We start from the raw sequence: 12784 nt of genomic DNA, 5'->3' as shown, positions 1-12784 counted from the left end.
AACTACAGTATGTTGGAGACATTAAAATCCCAGGAGTAAAAGAGAGTCAGTATGAACTGATACTCTGGACCCAACTTGCAAATCTCACTCATGCAGTCAGTCACATACAACTTACAGAAAGTATTCAAAAAATAAGACAAGATCAAGTGATTTTAAAAATCTTACAGGTTTTATAAAAACATTATTATACATTACAAAAAGACTTTTACCAATTAAAAAACACTTAAAATGACTAATATTCTTTTAAAGAAAGATTATCTATATTTCAATATGTACAAGTAACGGTTTATATCAAAACTTGATCAAATAGAAGAAAATCCATAACTATCATACCTATCTAGAAGTATGTACACTGTCAAAAATGTGTTTAGAAATTACTGTTCTTGTCTATAAAAATAGAAGAGAGATACTGTAAGTATGTCACCTGAAGACTCAAAAATTTCCAAACATAACAAGATTCAGAACACAGCAGATTTACAATGGTAACGTAAAAACACCGATTAAAACCTCTTAAAATCAGAGAAACTATCCTTCTATTTTTCTGAGTATTCCAGCTCAGAATGATGATGATGTAATTTAACAGGGAAGAAAAAGAAGACTGAGTAGAAAAATACCCCTGAGATAAGGCAGAAACATTATTATTTTTTGTTGCTTGTTTGTTTCTTTGGCTTTTTGTTACTTTCAAGCTACCACGTAGGTTTCAAAGGAAATTTGTCCTGTCATAGGTTTTAACAATTACATCATCACCACACAAGTAATTATTCTGACACAATACAAATCATAAAACCCCCAATAGCATAAGTTGCTCTTTTTCTTCAGACTCTTCCCATTTCTGGCCCTATCCCTCTATTTTAACAATTTTTTAATTCTAAAATTAGATTAAGAAGATAAAATAGTCACCTGCATATTTTTTCTAACTACCATTTCCCACATCTTCCTTTTTTTCTTGAGGGTTTTTTATACACAAGTTCTTCAAAAGCCATGCTCTCATCTTCCACTTCATTTTCCAAGTCTCTATCATGCACAATGCCTACATTAAAAACAAGAAATTAATGCAGAATGGAAAACCCCAACAACTATTCCTCTTAATAGTATGACAAGCTATGTTATTGCTATTTTATATGTCAGCAATCTGCCTTCATGTGTGTATAAACATGTCCAAGAGGTACTTGGCTTAATATGACAATGTGCTTCAGAGCTCTGCTAGGAAGCAGAGACTGCTAAGCCACTTGCTGGACTAGTAATTAATTTTTACACTAAAAATCTGTTTCTATTGTTATGGCTTTTGACTTTTTAAGCAGTATGTCTCTCCTCTCTCAAGGTTCAGTTTCAGCAGACAATACATTTGCTTACGGACTTCAAAGACAGACCATAACATTGTTTGTGAGACTGTACGAGCACCCGCATATAATTCTTATTAACGACATCTTTCTTGGAATAGGAAGATGTAACACAAGGCTTTATCACAATCAAATTTTCTAAAATAGAGCTACTTTAATGATTTATATATATAGCACAATTTGTAAGCCTGATCACTTCACTGCTGCCTTTTTATGCAATTGTTGCAATCCCACCACCTAAGTATGTATTTAAACCTAAACATACAGGTAGGCACAATGAAGCCTTAAACTTTTCCTCAGAGGTCTGTGATGCAATAGACTGCATCAATGTATGTTACTTCTGGTGTGAAACCCAAGTGAAATGGAAGTGAAAACAAAAGAAAACCAACTGCATGTAATATTTTTCCACAGAACTCTTAAAATCAAGCTAAGGATTAGTGTTGTTAGGAAGCTGGTTTCCAAGAACTTGGATCCACACTGCCCATAAATGCATTGCTGCAGCATAGTTAAGAAACAGCTCTATCTTACTGGTGAAGATGAAGATAGCGTCTCTTCTGTTTCCTCCTGCCCAAGTTTATATCCTGAATACTGCACTTGAAGCATGTGTGCATCTGCGTGTGCCTGTGTGCACAACCACACGCACACTTTATGCAGGCTGGGATCCACTGAGGGCCAGGGGAGGCGGCTTGCTCCACTCTGGCCACCCTGTAGCCAGCTGTGAGGCTCATGCTCTGTTTTAAAGAGCCACTGAGTAAAGATGGGTTAACTCATGTTTTCCAGACTGCCCCTATGGAGGTGCCTGTTCCTGGTTGCCTACAGGGTAAGTGACTATCCACAACACTGCTGACTTGGAGACTAAAGTGATGCTAAGAGACCATTACCAAACAGCGTCCTCTAAGGGGCACAGAAATCTGTGTAATTTGAAAACATACCTCCTTCTTTTATCCTATGAGAGTCCATTTTCTTCAGCCACTTACGAGCCTCATCAATGGTGGCAACCAATTTGTTGGCATGTTTGGTTATTATTTCTTCAGCTGAAATGGAGCACAATTAACACTCCTTAAGAAAGCTAACTGAGAGATGGACAGCAGCTAAAAGCCAAGCATGAAAAGAAGTTACACAGAGCTGTGCTGTATGATGATGCTGCAAAGCAAGAAGTCTGTCACCAGTGATCGCATGTGCAGGCAAATACACTACTGAGGGTGAAGATACTGTATGTACTACTTCCCATTCCAATCAACATTACTAGCACTATCTGAGGAGAAGGTCTCCATCCTTGTGCTGCCCCTTTTAAGGTATACTTGAAACTCCTGAAAACATTCTGGTTTGTCTATTTTTGGGCATTAAAGTACCTGGTTTTCCTTATCACTCTGAAATTATACAAGTCAAAGTAAAACATGGACCTGAGATGTTGCAGTCCTTGCTTAACTGCACCATTAAGGACTTGAAAAATGCTTGTTATAAAGTGAAAGTAATTTCTAAGGCAAATAATTTCTGTAAATATATTTTCACTGGGTGGAAGAACAAGGTAACATCCATCAAGCAACTGTCATACAAAAATCAACTATTATCTAATTAAGCCTACTACATATATCATATTCATCACTATCATGGTTCATTGAGCAGAAAGCCAATTAAATAATAAGGAAAGCTTTATGGACTTCATCCATATGTAAAAGCTTTCCACTAGGAGTAAAGATAAAGCTTACACATGAGGACCACAACCTAACTTTTAGGTTGGCCAAGAAGGCCGACAGCATCCTGGCCTGTATCAGAAATAGTGTGGCCAGCAGGAGTAGGGAAGTGATCGTGCCCCTGTACTCGGCGCTGGTGAGGCCGCACCTCGAATACTGTGTTCAGTTTTGGGCCCCTCACTACAAGAAGGATGCTGAGGTGCTGGAGCGTGTCCAGAGAAGGACAACAAAGCTGGTGAGGGGTCTAGAGCACAGGTCTTATGAGGAGCAGCTGAGGGAACTGGGGTTGTTCAGTCTGGAGAAGAGGAGGCTGAGAGGAGACCTCATTGCTCTTTACAACTACCTGAAAGGGGGTTGTGGCGAGGTGGGTGTTGGTCTCTTCTCCCAAGTGACTAGTGATAGAACAAGAGGAAATGGCCTCAAGTTGCGCAAGGGGAGGTTTAGCTTGGGTATTAGGAAGAATTTCTTTAGGGCGACAGTGGTCAAACATTGGAACAGGCTGCCCAGGGAGGTGGTGGAGTCACCATCACTGGAAGTGTTCAAAAAATGTGTGGACGTGGCACTTTGGGACATGGTTTAGGGGGCATGGTGGTGTTGGGTTAACGGTTGGACTTGATGATCTTGAAGGTCTTTTCCAACCTTAATGATTCTGTGATTCTGTGATTTAGTTACAAGTTTAATGTATTTCACTGATCAGAGCTGATGAACATATCAAATATTACAGTTTTTCATTGCTGTCAGACATCACAGGCAAAGTGACAACTTGACAGGGTTGGTGGATTTCTACAACTAAAGCCAGTAACAATGTTTTGATTTAAGATGTCACTTTCCCACAGCAAGCATCCCAAACAATTTTACTCCTAGGCCACTCATTCAGTGATTCAATTTTGCCTGCAAAAACTCAGCATAAAATAATGCTTTAAGCATATGAGGGGGGGAAAAAAAAAGAGAGATACATATTTTGACATTTAAGTACCATAATTTACTGGACTTTATAATACAAGAGTTTCCTTTGAGTGCCTGACATCCCACAGATTTGTAGTTAAGCCCTAGCAAAATTACAAGTTCAAGGGCAGACTAGTCAGGGATATCCTTAACCAAAGACTCCAAGTACTCCTAACACTCTACCCGTGCGTAACCAAATTACTATGGCTGGCAGAACTAAATAAATAGGAAATAGCAGAAAAATTAGTTAAGATTACCTGGTCTAATGTAACAGGCTGCTGTAAGACTGTATAAATTCAGAGAACACAGCACATCTGATCATGTAGATAAAATTCACTTTACTAAAATTCATCACTATTCACTTTACCTGTACTATCTGATGCATCGCTTTGTGTTTGGAAAATATGAGAATATATTTTTTAGTATTTTCAGCTGTCTCAGTTTCTCTTTTCCTCAGCTACCTGAAATACCTGGAAATACCTTAATCTTGACCACATTAAGATTTTCAAATGGAGCTTTGTCAGGTCTAGAAGTTTGGCCACAAATGACATATTAAATTGTTTAAAAGAAAACTGGAAAGTTCCTACCTTTAGCCCAGGCTTTTCTCTCATAGATTTCTTCTACTGCGTCTGAAATCTTCTTAATATTCTCTTTGATTTTTCTCTGGCGTAAGTTGGAACCTTCTTTATATGCTAAATGGTCTTGGGTGTAAGTCTTTTCTGTAATGGCCTCCACTACTTCCAGTCCATCATATATCATTGGATCTATCTTGCTTCTGAAAAAGTCGGCATAGTGTTTGTAGGCAGCATTATTATTTCTGTGTTCATCTAAGTTTCTGTGCTTTATGTAAGCCTCACTGGCCACAGAAATTGCATTTCCTTCTGCATGCCACTTTTCTTCCCCACTGATCTCTGTTGGTGTCAAAGCTTCAGAAGTGTCTGCCTCCATGTTTTCTGACCGGCTGAAATAGTTCTCAGAGCTCTGGATAAATCTGACTCCACAGAGGTCACACTGAGTTTGGTCAATATCTGCTTTTTTAAAGATCTCTGATAAAAATTCCTCTCCTTCCATTGCAACAGGCTCAGATTTGGAGCAGGCCTTTCTTTTCCACTTCATGCACAGAGAAACGAAATGGAAGACACGACGCAGCTGGCGCTGAGCCGATGCTTTCTGTTCTTGCTTCTGTTGCTTGCTGAGCGCAATGACCTCCAGGGGATCCTTTTGGTCTTCTAAGCAATGAACCCTTTCAAGTTCCTTTTCTAGCTCATCAGCATATTCTGTCTTATCCAACGAGGTCATAAACCTGTCAAGGTTTATGGTTTCATACAGGATGCCCCGTATGGGTGGATGCCCCTGAGTGTAGGCAGAGTCCCACTTCCATCGGCAGTCAACCAAGTACTCTGCATCTCGCTCTGTCAGAAGCTCTTGCAGGCCTGCAGCAATTTCTCTTACATGTGTGGCATCACTCACTTGTTCCACAACCCTTAGCAATCTTTCAGGCACTTTAGAGGGAGAGTCTTTCCTCATTGACTTCAGCATCGCCTTGATTTCAGGAAAGTGGTGGCATAAGAGGGATCTATATTTAGAATTCTGCACCTGATCAGCATTCAGTAACATCACTAAGCACAGCACTACAGTCCGCTCAGCCTCCCCTGAAGTTATGCAATCAGGATCCTCAAAAGCGTCCAGAAGGACATTGAACCTTCCATGAACTCCACACAAAACTTCTGCTAGATAACAGAGATGATATCTGAAATTCTGTACAGCTACATATGCATCCTTTGGTCTATACTCCTGTATAATAGAAAATGTGTCTCTAATTTCTTTATTACGGTCCTTGCTTCTGAACAAAAACTCCCAGTAATGAATGAGAGCAATGTAACTCTTTGGAAAGCAGAGGGTAATGTTCTTGGACAGACGCATCAGGACAGCACAACAGAGAATGTACTGGAATTCCAACAACATCACTGTATTTCCTATGCTTGGAATCAGGTATCTCGTGCACTTCTTGACCAGGACGTTCATGAAACGGAAAAAAAACCTTTTACAGTTTTCTGGGTTCTTATGAACATAGAATTGTTCAAGTGAATTTTCAAGAAGTCGAATGAAGCACAAGTGCGTTCTCCCTGCATTTTCAGCATTTTTGTCAGGTAGCAACATACCATGTCTGCCCTCTATTCCTTTGGCCTTTCCTCCTTGGCCTTTACTCTTTGGGGAGTTTTTTGCCTTTGACAAAGCAAAGTTTAGCTCTTTGTTATAATCATCCTCTTCCTTAAAAAGAAGTTTCTCAAATTCTTCAGGGTATCCCGAAGATAATACGAAAACTTGCATGGCACTTAGCCACAAGTCAGTTGATTCTCTTCTGGCTGCAGTGCCTTCATTTTTAAACTTAAATGTGATGTACTCCTTCAACATTGCTCTACAGGGTTTGGAAATAATGTTACTGAATTCCAGTATTTCTTTGCATGCCTTTGGGTTCTCAGACAGTATTCTCAAATGAAAATGATTAGGAAAAAACATTTCTAGGAGAGCTTTACATGATGCATATTTGTCAGCAGTCAAAATATCATCAAAGGTTTTGCACTGATTCAGTAGCTCTTTAGGGAAAGTGTGCGTGGCTTCCAACAACAGTCCGCTTATTGCCACCAGATGCATTTTACACTGAAATATTGTCTTTGCTTCATGGCGCAACAAGGGCTTATGGTAATCCTCACAGGTTTTGTCTTCACAGTTCAAACCAACAATGAATTTCATACAGATATCAGGGTAATGCTTGTTCAGTAACTCATGGGTAATAGAGCACAACCTGCTTAACAAGTGCTGCTTCAAAGCTGATTTTACCTCCTCTGTGCTTACTGAGAAATCACCTTTTGTCTTCCTCTCTTTCAGACTTGGCTTGTCTGACAAAAACCTGAGAATGGGTTCAGCTTCATTTTGAGACACCTGGCAACTGTCACCTGTTGGGACAATCCCAAAATAAGCAAAGCATGACTTCACCATATCCTTTTCCGCATTGGTGGCTGCTTTCTTCAAACCCCTAACCAGACTCAGAAGAGCCATTAAGCCACGTGTTGCCGTAAAAAGAATGTTCTGGCTAGGAGCGCTGCAGCGAGATAATGCAAAGAGAGCTTCAACTGCACCAGCAGAATGATTCAGAGAGAGGAACTGACAGCATGCATTGCTCAGCTTTGCAAAGTCTCCCTTCAGAGCTCCCTGCAGAAACACAGCCTCAGCAATGCCAGACTTCTGACCAGTTTGCTCACAAAGTTCGAGGGCTTCTCTTAGGATGACCTCCATGTCCACCAGGTCCGATTCTGAACAGCGAGTCACACTGGCACGTGCTGCAGCAAGCAAACACGATGCACGAAATTCTTTTATAGCTGTGAGGTTGGCTGCTTCCAGAGCAAACCCATGTTGTTTCATTAATTTTGCAGCTTCTTCCTCTCGACCTTCCCTTTTCAATAAGTCTGCTGTTTGGTGCAAGCATCCACGAGACTTCAGAAACTCAAGCTGATCCTCTATATCAAGTTTTGAGAGGACTTGCATCATTTCCTCAGTTCTGTTCATACTTAGATACTTTGCAGCTGCTTCCAAATACAACTGATTTGCTGTACATGAGAGTTTGGAAACCATTTGTCCTTTTGTATTTAACATCTCTTCGTATCTGAAATAATAGACACATCAATTTACTACCATAGATGACTAACCTACACCAAAAAATACTGCCTTTTTAAAAAGCCTCCAAAACATTGAACAAATAGCTGCCCCCAGAAGCCCTTCCTTCAAAAAGGCCAGCTATTTCAAGTGATATGTCTGTCATGTGAAAAACAATCACATCATCTTAAAAGATCTACAGAAAGAATTTTGTTACAGCATAAAGCTGTCTGAAGCAAGGTCATTAGAACTTCTGGTACAAACAAGATCACACGGCTTACAGCATTAGTGAATCTTCCTCCATGCTGTCAAATCACTGTACAAATTATTTTAATCACATTTTGCCAGTTATAATCTTCTGTTTATTAAAGTAAACCTCAATATAGAATGGTTGTATACATGAACAGAAGCCAGAATGAAATAAGTCAGAATTTCAATGAATTCTCCACAGGCCAATATAGATAACATTCTGTAAAATTTACATAAATGGCTCAGTTTAGAGAACTCTTTCAATTCTGTCCTATGTATCTACAGATACTTTGCTGCTTATTGAGTGCCTGAGCAAAGTACCTGGTTGCATCGTTCAAAAAATGCAATTTAAAACATGCAGTTATTAATTGTTATTGGCTGATGTGGAATTATTAAGATAGCCGCTAAGCCAGTCTTGCAAAGGTATTCTCTCCTACGTGCTGAAAACAAGTAATTTTTTCCTGATGAGCAAGTAAATTATCATTAGCCTTTCATGATCACCTTTTTCATGATAAATGTGGGAGTGTAGATTTTTGTACCTAAGTTGATAGATTTGCATGAATGATTTGGGGAGGTTAATTTAAAAAAATCATTAGTTGGTAAGGTGACTTTAATGCTTGAACTTTTTGATCAAAGTATCTCTACATATTAAATAACCTTAGTCCTTTAAAAAACAGTTGCCATTATTAAAGGTACATCACAACAGATTCCAGTGAAGGTGTGTAACTCTAGGCCTTGCTAGAATTCTAATTGGTCCATATATTCTTTAAAAGTCATCAATCAAGTCATCATCAGCACAGGGGAGATGAACTTCTGTTCATCTCAGAGACTGGGACCAAGAATCTGTCAGAGAAGCAGCGCAAGCTGGTCATTTAAATTCTTTGCTCTAAGTTACAGATTTTGAGACAAATAGTTCATTTGCCACAACGACTGCTGCATTATGTACCACACATCTAATGGATATACTCCTACAGAAGTCAGTGACTAAGTGGCTAAATCCATTACTATTTCACTCTTAAGAGAGAAGTATTTTATACTTCTATTAAGTGTTTTTGTCATATTTACCGTAAGAACCTAGTTCAGAGGACTGGATGAAGGAGAACTTGCAAGACCAGTAATAGAGACTGAAAAAAAATCCCAGGAAAATGCTCCAGCTGTGAATGAAGTAGAATGCTTTCACTGTGTTATTATTACCCAAGTGAGAATTCTGACAAAGTTAATTTAACTTCATATAAAACAAAAAAGTTACCATACAAAACTCTTGTGAAAATTCTATGGTGAGCCAGCTGTATTATGCTGAATTTGGAAATTGAAAAAGTAATTATATCCAATACCAACTTGGAAGACATACCTTTCAACTGCCTTTGCTGCTTCTTCATAGAGCTCTTCCTGACAGTACATTTTGATTGCAAGATCAAATTCCTCAATTTGTTCGTAACATTCAGATGCTTCTTTATAGCACTGGCTTTTCTGATAGTAAACTGCAGCATCTTTCATCTGCAATGCAGAAGTCAGTAATGAAACTGAAGTGCTCTAAACAGTCAAAACTACATGAATAGACTAAATTTAGTAATTCCATAATGTAGGTGTCTCAGAGAAGCACACTTTAATAAAATGCAATTTGAATGTAATCAAATACTTAAAGTAACCATTATTAAAACCAAACAAATTTAAAAAACCCTCCAAAATATTTGTCTGAAAAGCTAGAATGTTAAAGGTATTATACAGGATTTCCAAAGTACTTTCCATTCACCCAGCTCCGCCTGTTATTAAAAAGCACTACAGACACTTATGTTGACTTGCAAACATCTCAGAATCAAGAGGATTAAAATTAGAAGTTACGGCTGCAGAATGGGAACACTAACCTTGTATCTTAAACTTTAAATATTTGTGAACAATTACTTTACGTTCTTTTAGTGGAAATGCACTGCAAATAAAAATGTTAAATATTGTCATACACTTTGAAAATTATTGTTAGTACATTACTTAATCCTTGCAAGTTTCAAGGTTCCATTTAGATGGCTGTAATCAGTGAAGTTTCAGTATCATCAGAGTATTGAATGAAGTAACAGCTTAAGTTTCATTAAATCAGTCAATAATTAACTTTCGGCTGCAAAGCAAAAATGACTGATGATGACATTTGACAAAAGTCAAAGAAATGATATTTGAAAAGTCATGGCAGTCAGGTAAAGTCCCTGGAGACTGGAAAAAGGGAAACACTGCAAAAAAGGTAGCAAGGAGAACGCTGGGAACTACCAACCCGTCAGCCCCAGCTCTGTGCCTGGGAAGATCATGGTACAGATCCTCCTAGAAGCCATGCGAAGGAACATGGAGGACAGGGAGGTAATTTGAGACAGCCAGCATGGCTTCACCAAGGGGAAGTCCTGCCTGACCAGCCTAGTGGCATTCCATGATAGAGTGACCACATCAGGGCACAAGGGAAGAGCTACCGATGTCATCTATCTGGACTTCTGTAAGGGCTTTGACACAGTCCCTCAGAACATCCTTCTCTCCAAATTGGAGAGAGATGGATTTGATGGGTGGACTGTTGGGTAGGTGAAGAATTGGTTGGATGGTTGCATCCAGAGGGTAGTGGTCAATGGCTCAACGTCCAAATGGAGATCGGTGACAAGTGGTGTCCCTCAGAGGTCCGTATTGGGACTAGTACTGTTTAATATCTTCATCAGTGACACCGACACTGGGATTGAGGGCACCCTCAGCAAATTTGCAGACAACACCAAGCTGAGTGGTGCAGCTGACACACCTGAGGGACAGCATGCCATCCAGAAGGACCTGGACAAGCTCAAAGAATGGGCCTGTGTGAACCCCATGAGGTTCAACAAGGCCAAGTGCAGGATCCTGCATCTGGGTCGGGGCAACCCCGGGTATCAGTACAGTCTGGGTGGTGGAGTGATTGAGAGCAGCCCTGCCCTGAAGGACTTAGGGGTACTGGTGGATGAAAAGCTGGACATGAGCCAGCAACGTGCGCTCACAGCCCAGAAAGCCAACCGTATCCTGGGCTGCATCAAACGAAGAGGGGCCAGCAGGTCGAGGGAGGCAATTCTGCCCCTCTGCTCCGCTCTGATGAGACCCCACCTGGAGTCCTGCATCCAGCTCTGGAGCTCTCAGCACAGGAAAGACATGGACCTGTTGGAGAGGGTCCAGAGAAGGCCACAAAAATGATCAGAGGGATGGAACACCTCTCCTATGAGGACAGGCTGAGGGAGTTGGGGTTGTTCAGCCTGAAGAAGAGAAGGCTCTGGGGAGACCTTACTGCAGCCTTCCAGTACTTAAAGGGGGCCTACAGGAAAGATGGGGACAGACTTTTTAGCAGCACCTGTTGCGACAGGAACAGGTTTTAAAACCATTTTTTTTAATGGTTTTAAACTAAAAGAGGGCAGATATAGACTAGATATAAGGAAGAAATTTTTCACAATGAGGGTGGTGAAACACTGGCACAGGTTGCCCAGAGAGGTGGTAGATGCCCCATCCCTGGAAACATTCCAGGTCAGGTTGGATGGGGCTCTGAGCAACCTGATCTAGTTGAAGATGTCTTGGCTCATTGCAGAGGGGTTGGACTAGGAGACCTCCAAAGGTCCCTTCCAACCCACACACTCTATGATTCTATGAAATAAACCTGGACTGCATAACTGCATCATTGTCCTCTTCATTCCTCTTCTCGTTATTCTGTGACAAATGCTTCCCCTTGAACGGCCCAGCTTAAAGAGTTTTAGTTCAGCTACTACCATGTCACAGAAAAATACTATTACCTTACGAGTAATATGCTGGGACAAAAAGCTGTAGGAAAAAAGGATACTTTAGAGGATTTAATACCTTTCCTAACTTTTTACACAGCTCTGCACAAAGCCAGAACTCCTTTGACTGAAACAGACATTTTAGTGCCAGTTTTGGTTCTCCACATTCCAAGTAAGTTTTGGCCAGTGTCATATATTCCATCTGTTTCTCCCTGTAGAAAGTAAGAGAAAATTACCACTTACATACAAATTAAGTTTAGGATCACATGATCCATCACTGAATCCAGCCAACACTGACATCATGTGTTCTTCTTCATACATAACCTGACGAGGTATTACCTTACAATTAGTTATATTTTGGGCTGACACTGTTCTGTCCAGAAGTCTGTTCCAGAATCAAACTGCTCTGTTAGTAAAAAGCCCTTTAAAAAAAAAAAATTCTCAAACTAAGTATACTAGTGTGGTTTTGTGCTGCTTCTCTTTTCTAGCTTAACTTGCTCCTCCTTCCCTTCTGCTGTTCAGCCCCAGTGCCATTAAAGACAATAATCAAATTTGTTCTCAGCCTTCGTTCTGTATAACTAAACAAGTCCAGTCTTTCTGGTATCATTGCAGCATGTCTATTTTCTTCCCAGACCTAGTCTGATCCTAGAAGATCAGAACTGTACAGAGAATTTATTACAGAGCACACAGGAATCTTACTTAGGCTTTGTATACCAGCATTAATACCTCTACTAAAAAAAAAAAAAAATGCCATTTTCACAGCTTCATTATTACATATGTTCTGTCAACTTAACTTATCCTAATATACCCAATTTCTTCTCCTCAAATTTTATACAGTTGACAAGCACCCCAGCTTACGGCCAACTGGAAAAATATTTTTTCAATCCCATCAACAAATTCTCTATGATCACAAAATTTTCTAAGTATCCTTGTACTTCTAGCGAGGGCCACTAATATAAAACAGGTAATAAAAAAAGGTAAAACCCTGAACGACTCCAGTCGTAACATTTCCCCAGACCCTCCCACTGCTCCCTTCAGTGCTAGCTTCCTCTGCTCTAGTCATTCCTTACCCATTCTGCTATCACTGCTAGTTTCCAGCCTCCCCAGCATGAACACAACTTAATTCACTTAGGTCTAGAATCCTCCC

At 40.0% G+C, this 12784-nt stretch overlaps 1 protein-coding gene across 1 annotated transcript in view; it reads right to left on the bottom strand.

Annotated features, from left to right (window-relative positions):
- Positions 1–917: 917 nt before the first annotated feature.
- Positions 918–12784, bottom strand: part of TRANK1 (tetratricopeptide repeat and ankyrin repeat containing 1) — a gene marked incomplete at both ends in the record, with an annotated part of 47385 nt that continues 35518 nt past the window's right edge. The window contains 5 exons of the mRNA XM_082015129.1: positions 918–1030; positions 2273–2374; positions 4567–7643; positions 9234–9379; positions 11717–11849. Coding sequence (XP_081871255.1) covers positions 918–1030; positions 2273–2374; positions 4567–7643; positions 9234–9379; positions 11717–11849 — 3571 coding nt within the window. The remainder of the gene's footprint in view (positions 1031–2272; positions 2375–4566; positions 7644–9233; positions 9380–11716; positions 11850–12784) is intronic.

This window comes from Phaethon aethereus, assembly GCF_964289735.1.
Source record: "Phaethon aethereus genome assembly, chromosome: 2".
NCBI classification, from domain to species: domain Eukaryota; kingdom Metazoa; phylum Chordata; class Aves; order Phaethontiformes; family Phaethontidae; genus Phaethon; species Phaethon aethereus.
Note: the sequence above shows the minus strand (reverse complement) of the source record. Positions and strands in the feature narration are given on the sequence as shown.